This window comes from Phyllostomus discolor, chromosome 4 (assembly GCF_004126475.2).
Source record: "Phyllostomus discolor isolate MPI-MPIP mPhyDis1 chromosome 4, mPhyDis1.pri.v3, whole genome shotgun sequence".
NCBI classification, from domain to species: Eukaryota; Metazoa; Chordata; class Mammalia; order Chiroptera; family Phyllostomidae; genus Phyllostomus; species Phyllostomus discolor.
In genome coordinates, this window is record NC_040906.2 from 192,605,920 (window position 1) to 192,619,011 (window position 13,092).

Below are 13,092 nucleotides of genomic sequence, written 5' to 3' on the forward strand. Positions count from 1 at the left end.
TATGCAGTGGAAATGATGTTTGAGCTGGACCCTGAAGGAGGGAAACAGGTATTCAGAGTTGAAACACACAGAAGAACAATGAAGCCAGGGGAATCTTATAACAGAAATCAATCTCCTCTGAATCTTTTTCAGCAGACACTAAATGTTAAGACATTCAGGATCAAAAGAACCAACACTTATACCAGCTTATTGGAAAACCTGCCATGTTTTTTATTTGTTGAGATAGACTGTTGCTGTGGCTTCAAAAAAAAGTGAAATAAGCTAATCAGAGGGAGACAAATACTGCATGATTTCACTTATGAGGAATCTAATGAATAAACTGAACTAGCAAGCAAAATAGACTCAGAAATAGACATCAAGATGACAGCTATTGAGTGGGGAGGTTAGGAGGTGGTGGGATCCAGGAAAAAGGGCTCGTAGACATGGACAACAGTGTGGAGATTGCAAGGGGAAGGGAGATATAAAGGGTTAAACAGTAATGGAAAAAATAGAATTTAAAAAAAAAACGAGGAGGTGATAGATGCTTATATATGGCTATTTGCTGATGAGCTGAGGTGCTGGCCTTGGGTAGAACAGTGGACAGGCAGCCCCGAATGAATGAATATGGGGAGGTCTGTGTGTTCAATTCTTCACCCCTGCTACCACACGATCTTGTTTCCCTCTCACCTTTCCACTTCCATGTCCGTGTTTATGAGTCCATCTTGCCACCTGAGTTTCACCTCCTAAACAGTGAGATGTGTATCATCACAGCTCTGACCTTCCATTGCCCTAGCACAGGACCTGCCACACTGTCGATGTTGGAATCATAGATATTAAACAAATGAGTGATTGAGTAAGCACATGAGAGGTTGGCCATGGCCGTCCTACGTGTGGGCCACATAGGCAGTTGGAACTGATGAAGTACTCTCCTGACTGCATTGTATTACACACATCTGGCTCCGGATGTTCCCTCTGACTAGAATGTGTGACATGTGCCAATAGGTGGGGAGCAGAGGCCGAGGGTCTCCCTATAACTAGGTACGTGTAACTATAAGGGTCTGAGTCGCTGTGAGCCACTGCCAAAGCCCACCTAAAATGGGCCAAGAGACTAAATGAGCAGGGATCAAATATGCCTTCAAACTGCACGTGAAAGGGAGTATGACACAGGGGAGTGAATTTTAGAGTCTTCAACCAGCTGTTTGAATCCCAATTTTATCACTTCCTGGTTCTATGACTTTAGGCAAATCACTTAAACCCTTTATGCCTCAGCTTTCTCATCTGCAAAATAGGGCTGCTGTGAGAATGAAATGAATATATATGTGTCCTATATTATCACATGCCTGGCAAATAGTGAATACTCTGCACGTGTTAATGACTTGAACTGCACAACAATCTAGGAAATAAGTATTACTTTCCCACTTTGCAGACGACGGAAGTTTGGCTTAGTGAGATTAAATGGGGCCCTGGATCTGCCAGGTCAAGTAGGTAATAAGTGACACAGTCAGGATTGAAATTTAACTCTGACACTACAACCTCTGTTGTAAGAAACTGAATGACTGCAGATTGTGCTCTTAGTGGCAATCTGTTGACCTTAACGTTGCTAGACAGTAGCTAAGACTTCCATTAATAAGTCTTCTTTAACAACACTGGCATTTCTACATGAAACACATCACCCACAGACGCCCCTTTCTGCCTGTGATCACGAAATGGTGGAATCACAGATTTGAGAACATCATCCAATCACAGTTCCTCATTTCCAGACCAATTTCCCTAACTCTTAAGGCTGTCTATGGTAAAGAAACATTTTGTTTTCTTTCTTTTTAATTTGAAATCTGCCAAGAACCAACATTTTTATAAATTATAATTTTAAAATGATTACTAGAAAAAGGAAATGAAAAAACAAACAACAGTCTAACCCCAACTTTTATACTATTAGACTTAATGGGCAAACTGCTAGAGAAATTTCTAGATGCTTATTCTCAATTTCTGTACTTATCTTTTTATGGATCTGTACCAACAGCCAGCTCTGATCCACAGGCCACACTCAGAGTTTGTGGTGAGAAGAACTTCTGTGAAGAATTAGCAGACGGAAATGATACCAATTCCTATTTGCTTTTTGCTTATGAGGAAGTTCCTCAGATTTCTATGGATTTTCCTATACAAATATTGACCTGCTGTTTGCAAGGCCACCTGGAGAACCTCCATCCATCATCAGAGGGCATGAGAAAAAGGATCTGAAAAATAAATAAATAATAAATAGAACAAGAAAATCTCAGCCACTACAGTGGATCTTGTGCTGGGCACAAGGTAAATGTTAAAGTCACTTTTTTTTAAGATTTTATTTACTTATTTTTAGAGAGGGAAGGGAGGGAGTCAGAGAGAGAGAGAGAGAGAGAAGCATCAATGTGTGGTTGCTGTGGGCTGTGGCCTGCAACCCAGGCATGTGGCCTGTCTGGGAATCGAACCTGCAATGCTTTGTTTCACAGCCCGTGCTCCATCCACTGAGCTATGCCAGCCAGGGCTAAAGTCACTTTTAACAAAGGCTCAAGAGAGTCCCTGAAAGAGACAGGCCCTGGGAGTATGTCAGAAACACTATGCAGCCCAGAGCTAGTCCAGACTGCCAAGTGAAACCCCTAGCCCTTGCAAGTTAGACCGAGCCATTCTGGAGTTGTCATGTGGAGTTCGGTGCAGTCATGTGGAGCCCTCTCCCTCACCCCTCAGCCTGTACCCCTGTCTCAAAGCAGACTCACTTGACAACTTTGCCCAACTCAAATTGGCTGTCACCCTCTTTGCACTTTTAGGATGAGGCATTAAGAGGGGGAAAAAAAAAAAAACAGAAAGAAAAGCCAGGCAAAGAGAGTTTATTCCCACAAAGACCTTCTATTGTACCTCCTATCAGATGCTCCACTTTCAATTTCATTAGCTTTTATTTTTATTTAGCAAATACTTCCACTGTGCTTATTATGTGTCAGGGACTGTTCTAAGAAATTTGTAAACATCAGCTCACTTAATCCTCACAATAACTGTAAGAGGCGGGTTCTATTACTCTTTCTTTTATAGATGAGGAAATACAGGCACAGAGCATTTGAGGGTCATCCCAAAGTCACACAGCCGGTTGTCGTCTATGGCAGCCTCCTCCTTGTCCCAGATGAACAGGAGAAGTAGAAGGAAAGGCTCAGAATGAGGGGGAGTGATAGCAGTGTGAGGGGAATGGAGCTTAGTCCAGAAGAAACAAGACCTCTCGCATGAAAAAGCAGCCAAATCTCTGAGGAACAACAAGGGACACTAGTCATCGTAAGGGAAAACAGACTCAAGACTGAGAGGCAGGGTTGGTATGTAATGTGAGCAAACAGAACCAAAATCATGCATCTGTTATAACCAAACTCACACCAAAGGACGTGGGAGGACACCTGTAACCATAACAATGATAAAATAGCTATGTTCTTTTTCAGTCTCTACGGTGAGGCAGCTTATATATATAACTTGTTTTAATCCTCACAACCCTATGAGAAAGACAGTGTTACCCCCATTTTTCAAATGAAAACATTAATAAAAGTACAGAGAGGTATAAAAAATTGTCCATAGTCTCCCCCATACTGATTGGCAAAACTAGAATTTCTATCCAGTTCTATCGTGATCACAGGCCATTTCTACTTGACCACACTATTGGAGTTGATGACCCCATGCCGTGGGGATTTGGGTTAGCAGAATCTAAACCTGTGTGCAAAGTCACTCTGTGTCCCAGAGTCTCAGAACTATGTTACCTACAAATGAAACTAAATAAGTTATTTGGGTTCTTTTCACCAATGGGGAAAACCCAAGAAAGACAAACCTAGTTACCCATTGACTAGACACAGAACACAGAACTCTGAACACTAGACACATGCATCTTACAGGGGGAACAGAGACACGGGAGCTGAGAATATGTCCCCACTGAAAGTCCTGGGGTGTCTGTCTCCCCCACAATGGGCCGGAGGTGGTCTGCAGAAGGTGAAATGTTACTGAGCCTAACGCCTATTTGATGCCCTGGATGGATGACCCGCTGGAGTGATCGGGTTCTTCCAACATTATTTCCATCCTAGATCTACATAAAGTTTGTTGGCAGCGCTGGTTCCTGAGACCAGACCAGAGGGTGTTTTCATTGCTCCATGGGACTTGTATGAAATGTATTCCCTTCCTTTTACAATATTCACCGGTCCAGCTACTTTTCAGTCCTTCATAAACAATCACTTGATGGAGTGGGAACATTTGCAGCGATCATATGTAGGTGCTAAAGTCATATTGGGTGTGTAATTGGAATTCTATCTAGGATATTCACAGTTTATCTAAAGCAATTCAAGAATAAGATCATAAAAAAAAATAATAATTCCAGAATGGGTCATCAGGAGTGATACTCTTGGAATGCTAAGTGAAATTGTGAAAACAGCACTGCTGTGTGTTCTTGGAATTCGCAAGGCACTCCCCCAGAATGTCATACTTGCTCAGAACCCTGGTTTTCTCTCCCTTTGAATGGTCTCCCAGTTAAAAATAGCCAGATACAGTATCCTAGACACCAAAATGCCAGGAATCTTTTGACCAGGTGAAGTCTCATCTTTCAAGATATCTGACCTTACACCACCCCAGATCAGCCTGTCCATTTTATTTGATGACAGACAGTGGTAGCGTAGGTCTTGTTAAGTGCTCATAAAGGCTGATGGAGAAAGGAGGCTTTCTGCAGCTTGCTTGAGGAGGGTAATCATGGTTCAGAAGCATTGCTGTGGGTTACTGTCTTACCACCACTGAGGGTAGAATAGGAGGAGAAATCCATCCCCTGTGGTATGGGAGAAAGGGAGAGGTAATAGATGGAGATTTTCAGGATTGAGCTGAGGTTAAGGGAAATGGGGAAGGCGGGGAGGAATGCAAGAAACATTGTCATCTGTGCTTGCCAGGCTCGTCTGTGACTAGATGTCCATTTAGTTTGAACTGGAAAGCATTTTCCACCCACACATGCATCCTCCATGAGAAGGATGCAAATGTGGTACTCATTTCTCAACCCTCCCCTCTCACGCTCAACACAGACATAGCTAATCAATCATAGCACTCTTCCTGGCCGTGCTAGCAGTTGGCATGTAACTCCTTCTCACCCAGTGTTCCAGGCATAACAGTTGGCAGATGAGTTCAAACCTGTTTACCTTCTCTTGTCAGCACTGGTAATGCAAAGATGAGTAAAACCGAAAACCTAGCTCCTGACCTTAAGCAGCTTGCAGACTCGAGGGAAATAGACCTAGCAGGAGTGACTTATATATACTATTTCAAGATGAAATGATAGAATTATGCATTCGATGCTGTGGGAGTATGGAACGAAGAGTAACTATTCCTGAAAAAGTGTTTCCTGGAGGAAACGAACATGAATGAGATTAAAAGGAGAGAGTTCACTTCTCAGTCAAGGTGGAATAGGCCTGGGGCTTACCATATATTGCTGTGTATAATGTGAACCCACGTTTTTGTGTGTGTTATACACAGAATTATTATGCCCATTATTATATACCCATGGTATATAATTGTTATACCTGTGTATAATGTGCATGCTTATTTTTACCTCAGAACTTGAGGCAAAAAGGCAAAATATATGTAATTAGCATAGCCGGTGAAGGTGCTTTCTCAGGCCAAGGGTCTGAGTGGGGAATGGCAATGGGTGAGGATGGGTGGCAGACCAAGGTCAAGAGTGGTCTCTCCTTGATTGCCAGGTAAGAGGTCACAGATTTTTCTTGTAGAAAAATTCCCAGCCTGACTGGGACGCCGTGGGGGCCATGGAATGACTGTAAGAGTTCCAAGAATTCACAGCCCCCTGAGGAGCCCCCGAAATGCGGTGCGTGTACCACCTAGGTGTGCACTTTATAATGTCGCTGCTGAGAACACACGGTGTTCTTGGAGCAGTAGAAGACCCAGAGAAGAGAAGGCGTTCACTCTCAACAGTTTAATCAGAAGTGTCACGAACCAAACACCGTGCCATAAAGGTACCGCTTGGGAACTGATTTAATTGTGAAAATGCACTTCCTGCACAAGATGGGAAACGTGGGCTGTTCAGAAGAGTCCTGGGACCTGAGTGTCTGCTCGGGTGCTTTTATGGTATCTCACGTAGTCAGCTTAGTTCTTCTTTTACTGAAAAACATATAAACTCAGGCTGGGCTCATGAGCTCATAGCACTTGTTACCACGAAAGCCTTTTCCTAACATCCCGGAGTACTTGAACTTAGGATCATTCTCTGAGAAGTCATTATATCTAAATAAATACTCCATGAAGGAAATATGCTCAGCTATTAATCTAATAGTTCAACTTTTGAAGAAGAAATGACCTGTAACATTACCGCTAAATTATCATCATTAAGGATCAGAAACCATTATTGCTTTTGTGGGAGGGTGCACCTCTGAAATTTCAGTTCATAAATAAGGCTTCTGGGTTTATTCATCAAAACATTGAACGTTAGCCAGTCCTCAGTACCAAAGTTAATATTATAATCTCTTACAGTTGTATAACATAGTTGGCAAAGCCCTTTCTCTTACATACGTTCTATCATTCAATGCTTCTACTAGCCATTCGAGGTAGGTGGAAAGATATTATGAAACCTGTGTTAGTGTTAAGTATTGCCATTATCCTGTGGATTTTTTAAACAAATACCTATATAAACAGAATGAAACAGAGGATTGGATAATTATCAACAATGAGAAACTGGGACATCAGCCCTTTCCCATCCCATGCCAGTTAAGTCATAGAGGGTTTACACAGGGTTATTGAGAGTCCTTTAATATTTTTAAGGTGAGTAAGCACCCCAAAGATGAACCCAGTGAACCTAATAACAAATCGGGTCCCATGGCAACCCGGCAGCATGCAATTTGAGGAATTATCCCAATTTGAAACATTGCTATTAATAGCACATTTTTCATAAGTACAAAATGTACCCCTGAAAGCATGAAAAATGAAGTCAAATTTGTAAGGAACTGGAGAAAAGGGAGGGAGGATGAAAGGAACAGGGCTGGGAAGGAGAAGGGGAAGAGGTGCTGGTCTCCGAGGAGAGCTCAAGCAGTAGGTATGTAATTAGTGCAATCCACCAAAGCAGAGAAACTTTAGGATTTGCTGTCAGTTTTTTTTCTGGACAACATTTTGATATGCGCAGCAGCTAAGTTGACTGACATTGCATCTATTTATACAAAGTAATGAAAGAAGATGAAGAAGAAAGAACATAGCTTCCAGAGAAGATTTTGCGTATGTAGAGTTTCGTGGCGGTTTCAGTTTCCCCCAAGGGCTCTGCACAAAATTTACTGCTCTTTTCATTTTATTGATACTATAATGGAATTTGATACACTCTAATTCGAAATTGAAGATGTTATTCATTTCATATGTCAGTACAAAATCCAATCAGGAACAAATATTGCCCCTCCCAAAGCTACAATCGTACAGAATGCTAATTGCTTTGAAAAGAAATAAACAAGTTTTGGATGAGGGTGCTATTCTTTGATATCAACCAATGAAGCAGTCTCAAAAGTGGGGCTCTTCATCCGAACTTTTCCTACTGAACGATTTGGGTGTTTCTTTCCAGCAAAGACAAACACTACGAACTTGATAGCTGCTGCTCCCGTTCATTGATCTCTTTGCTCCCGGGCTTGCAAACATCCTCTGTCATCCTGATAGCAATGTAGTCGATGAATACCCTCAACAGAGGTGTGTGATGGGGCAGTCTAGCTTATCAGCTAGCAGCATAGGCTTTCCAGAAATATACGTCGGTGTTCAAGTCACAAAGCTCAGGGTTTAAGTCCTGACTTCTACTTATGAATTGACCCATCCTAGAGAAGATATTGAACCCCTCTAAGTTGCATTCAGTTTCCTCTTAGAGTTAATTGGGAAGGAAATGAGATGATCCATGTGAGCCATTCAACACAGAAATGGGCATGTAGGAAGTGTTCATTTTAAAAATGGTTAGTAAATGTTTGTGTGTGGAGCCCATAAAATAGTAGCCAACATTTACTGAGCAATGTATATACCAGGCACTGTTCTACATGTTTTGCATGTAAGACCTCTTGTAATCCTCTCAACAACCCTATGAGGCAATCAAAAACCTTCAGCTAACTGTGAGAGTTAGCCAACTAGAAGGTTAGAGGGAGCAATGTGCACACCAGACCATCGTCACTCAACTCTGACATGAATTGCAAGTTCAGGGATTCTCAAAATCCTCCACAGGTTCGAAAATCTGCTAGCAGGACTCACGGAACTCATTGAACACCGTTATTCTAGGAAAAGAATACATATTAAAATCAGCCAAGAGAATGAGGATATAGAGAAGGGTCTAGGAGGCGTCCAAAGTGGGTTGCAGTTTTGCTTCCCCTTTATAGCTGTGGATGGCATTAGTTCTTCTCAGTGACAATGTGTGACAACATGCACAGAATATTGCCAACCAGGGAAGCTCAGCCTGAGCCTTTGGTGTCCAGAGTTTTTATTGGGGCTTAATCATGTACTTCCTGCATGGCTGACTGCTAATCTCCAGTCCTTTCTTGGAGGGAGAACTGATACCAAGTAGCCCAAAGCCACCATCATAAAATCACATTGTTAGGCTGGTGGCAGAAGCTCTCAGGCAAACAGGCACTGCTGTCAGCAGGGACTTTTCAGGGGCTTTGAGAGCAACTCCTAGGAGCTGAGAGCAGCCTCTAGACTGCTTCTTGGGTGAGGTTAATTCTTCACTACTAATATACCCATTTTATGGATGAAGAAACTGAAACACAAGAGAGGTTAAGAAACTTGCCTAAACACTCCCAGCTGGTAAGGAGAAAGCCAGGATTCAAAGCCAGGCAGTATTTCTCTGGGGTCTTTAAACATTATGCCTTGTGGCCTGAAGTATGTTCATTGACTCTCTCGCAGTGAGACTGATAATAAATGGTAGGACCCGGGTGGGTCTTATTCAAGAGTTCTCGGTCTTGCCATGTTCCTCTGGCTTTTGCTTACAAAAATCCGAGAGCCTCACTGACTGCCTGTCTGAAAGGCTCTTTCTTCTCCATAGGTGAAGCTGCTAATAACTCTCCCGGGTCTTCCATCTGGCACGCTGAGCCATGCTGAGCCACACTGAGCCACACTGAGCATCAGTGGCTGTCTCAATAGTAAAGTGCCCCTTTGTGGTTTCCTGGAAGTGTCATGTGACTATTAAGAGTCGATGGAGTTTTTATAAGCCTTGAAAATAACATTACTTATGAAGTTAATAATTCTGTATTACTTCTACAGGAAATAGAGAGGTACCAGTACTGATTAGTATGTGCATGTAAGCTCAAGGGAAGGTGTTGACAGTCACGTGCCTTTAAGTGTCTTTAGGAGAGCATGGCTAGGGTTCCCTTGTTTGCTATAGTACATTACAATACCATGAGAGTGATGCTTTCTTACATTTTTTAAAATTTTTATTTATTGATTTTAGATGTAGAGGAAGGAAGAGGTAGAGAAACATCGATTTGTTGTTGCACTTACTGATGCACTTATTGGTTGATTCTTATATGTGTCCTGCCCAGGATCAAACCCGCAGCCTTGGCAGATGTGCTCTAACCAACTGAGACACCTGGCCCAGGCCCTCACACATGTCTCCGGAGGCTGTCTCCAGTACCCTGAAACTCAGGATGCAATTCTAGATACCAAGCTACAGCTGGTTCCTTTGGAAAACTCGTCTCAGTTGCTTGTCAGGAGTGGATGGTTTCGAGGGGAGTAGTGGGAAGAGAGCCACACCCCCATCATCCCCCTCACAGAAGAGCTTTGCTGACTACCCACTGCAAACAGTAGAGGGCTCATGGGTGAAACGAAAGGGGCAGGCATTTCCCACCCACAGATCAGCCATGCTGATGTATGAGGCCAGCTCATCACAATGGTAGAAGTCAAGCCAGGTGAGTTCAGCTGACTGAACTTGAATCCAGGCAGAGAATCAGTGTACTTCCTCCCCTACTTCCTACAACTCCCATCAGTTAGTTAAAATCCTCATTAATCCAGGGTGAGGCAGGAACAAAATGGACATTTTTAAGGTTCTACAGAGATCCTGAGGCACAGCAAATGTCAAGCCTGTAATAGAACTGAAGTTTTGCCATGATTTCAAACCTTAAATTTGCAAACTATGTGAAACAGGACAACCTGCCATCTAATACTCATTTTCAACATCTAGGGCAGGCTTATTCTTTAAAGGGAAATGAAATGACCAATCCCCACTTGTATTTTGGTTTAGAAGAGGGGCTGTTAGTGTCAAGCATGTAATTAAAAGTCAAGCACGTGATTAGATAGTATGTATATTTTTTTTAAATTAGGGCAAGTTTACCACAAGGTAATTTAATTGTTATTTATCAATATGGTGGCTCTTGGAGTGTTTTCACACTGGATATAAAAGAATACACATGCAGAAAATTCTAAAGCTACTCTCAGGCAGGGAGATATTGTTTGAACTGGTGTATCTTCTGTGAGGACAACAGGTTGATTAGAAGTTATTTCCTGTCAGTGTCCACTAACAAAATAATCAGTTATTAAATATTTATTGACACCAATCGGATATGCTGCCTGGGTTTCAAGTTCTTGCAGGTTGAGAGGAAGAAAGAGGCGTGGGTTGCTGAAGTTATGTGGATGTACTTGAAAGACATGTGGGAAGGCTAAGGGAAGATGTAAAACCAGCCGGGCAGCCTCATGAGTGGGCCTCACCAAGTGAACATTGGTCCATACCAAGGCTAGGACTACACAGTAGCTCCTTTCATCTGGTAGTAGTTCTGGAAACCCAACAGCAGCTCTGACAGATTCCCAAGGTCAATAGTCAGATCTTCCATCTCTGCTCCTTTCTCTACCCAGTTCAGCTTCCTATGTCACTACCAGCTCATGGTCTCTACAGCTGTTACAAACTACTACCACTCTGTCTCATAGCTTTCACAGCTTCTGTTTGCTCAAAGCTTCTTCTATCTCATCTGCTTCCTGCCTTCCTCTGTGTTTATTGCTTCAAGTCCATCCATCCTACGGTTTGCTGGTGCTCTTATATGTCTAGCATTTAAAGCCTCTAAAAGAAAGGCTGGCCATAGTCATGGTTCCTTCTGTGTACCTCTATTGGGCATGTTTTGCAAAGGTTACCATGAGGGCCACTGCCTGCCTGTAGGAAGATGTCTTTGAATGAACCACTAGTTCCGTATCCTACTGGCTTTCACCAGGAATGCAGTAATAGGATGTACATCATGCATGGTAAGCCATGCATGAGAAATCCCTTAGAAAAAGGAAACTATGAGCTTTGCAGGCACATAAGGCTTCTCAGAATGTGCTTTGGCCTGTCTCGAACAAGACTAAGCCACACCGGAGCCCCTCCTGGTTGAGTCCAGGCCCAGTCCCCTTTCTGACTGAGCTTCCTGTGTGCCTTGTACACAGGCCCTGGTGTTAACCGCTCTTCTCCATCAGTGTGATCACTGGTATCTTATTTCCCTGTCAGGGTTAGCTCCAGAACAGTAAGCAGCTCTTTATATTCTTTCACCTCTTCCCTCTGTCCCTGAAAGAATGGCATGACTTTCTGTTTCAAATACATTCCTGCTAATTACTATGGTTTAAGCATGGGCTAACTAGAATGACAAACACTGGGGTATTTATAAATCTAAAAGAAGTTCCCATGAGCCCTGTCCAGGTGGCTCAGTCGGTTGGAGCATCATCCCATATACCAGAAGTTTGCAAGGTCAATCCCCAGTCAGGGCACATACAGGAGGCAACTAATGGATATTCTCTCTCGCTCTTTCCCTCCCTCCCTCCCTCCCTCCTTGTCTCTATAAAATCTATTTTAAAAAACCCTCAGGTGAGAATTAAAAATTTTTTTCAAGTTCTCACTAGTGATTTATATTGAAATGTAAGAAATGTCAACAAAAATATGTCCATGCCTTATCTCTAGAATCTCTGAATATTACCTATTATGGCAAAAGAGTAATTATTAACTCGTATGACAAAAATACATGATCAGCTAAAGATCTGGAAAGGAGGAGCTTATCTTGATCACAAGTGACCTTCTATGAGAAAGGCAGAGGAAGGTTAGACACAGAAGAGGAGCAGGCCGTAATCACAAAGGCAGAGATTGGAGTGATGTGCCCACAAGCCAAGAAATGCTGGCAGTCTTTAGGTGCTAAAAGAGGCAAGGACGGATTCTCCCCTAGAGACTTTGAAGGGATTGCATCCCTGCTGACACATTAATTTCAGATTTCTAGCCTCCAGGACTGTGAGAATAATTTTTTGTTGTTTTAAAACCACCAAATGTATGGTAATTTTTATAGAACCCTAGGAAACTAATCAATAATACTGTCTTAAGTGTTCCACAGAGGTCTGTGGAGTCTTATCTTGAAAACCAGCCTGAGTAATGCTATTTGTTTGCAAACTAGGGTGGATTTTGACCTGCGGTAGATTCAGTTAGTGCCGTGACTTGGTCTGCTGAGGTAGTCGGCCCATAAGCTCCATGACTGTAGCACTGTGCTACACGTTACAGGTGCTTAATAACCATTAAATAAGTGAAAAAAATTCTCTGGTTTCCTCCTGGTTGTTTTTTCTGGTTCTGTGCACCCAAATGATGGCTCTGGCTCCAGAAGGCAATGCACTTTCAAGCTGCAACTTTTCGGACCTTGTTTTGGGTCCCATCCTGGTCCCTGGCCTTTGAGTATTCTTTCTATAGTTCATCCTTCCTCCATCTCCATGCCCACTCGGGATAAGAAAAGCAATCTGTCCTCCTTTTTGTTCCCTTTAACCTGTGCAAACTATTGTTTCTGAAATAAAGCCTATTACATTTTCTTTCTATTTCTTCTCTTTATTTCCCCATCTTCAAAGCGTAATCAAACCTCATCTCCCCTTCATGTCACCTCATCCTTTTCTATATTGCTTATTTCTCTCTGGAAATCAGATATTTATGTGAATACCATCCCTTCTGCCAGACTTTTGAATAGTTTTACCTTTCAGTTCATCATTCCCTTAATGAATAATGTAGGAAAAGCTAACTATATTGGAACCCAGCAAATATTGCATAATTGAATTAATTGAAGGAAAATTAGGAGAATTGAGGAGGTTAAACAAGAGTAGAAAAAAATGTTGTAATGAAATCCTTAACATGCTAGGGAGATAATA

General features: G+C 42.4%; 1 protein-coding gene across 8 annotated transcripts in view; it reads left to right on the top strand.

The window, feature by feature from the left end:
• AIG1 (androgen induced 1) overlaps positions 1–13,092 on the top strand; it is a 212,130-nt gene that overhangs the window by 126,825 nt on the left and 72,213 nt on the right. The window contains exon 4 of one of the 8 annotated variants that reach the window (XM_036024803.1): positions 2,000–2,221. The exons of the other annotated variants lie outside the window; for them this stretch is intronic. Within the exon in view, the coding sequence (XP_035880696.1) occupies positions 2,000–2,062 (63 nt within the window). The 3' untranslated portion in view covers positions 2,063–2,221. Of the gene's footprint in view, positions 1–1,999; positions 2,222–13,092 lie in introns of those variants that run through there. 8 annotated transcript variants of the gene reach the window in all.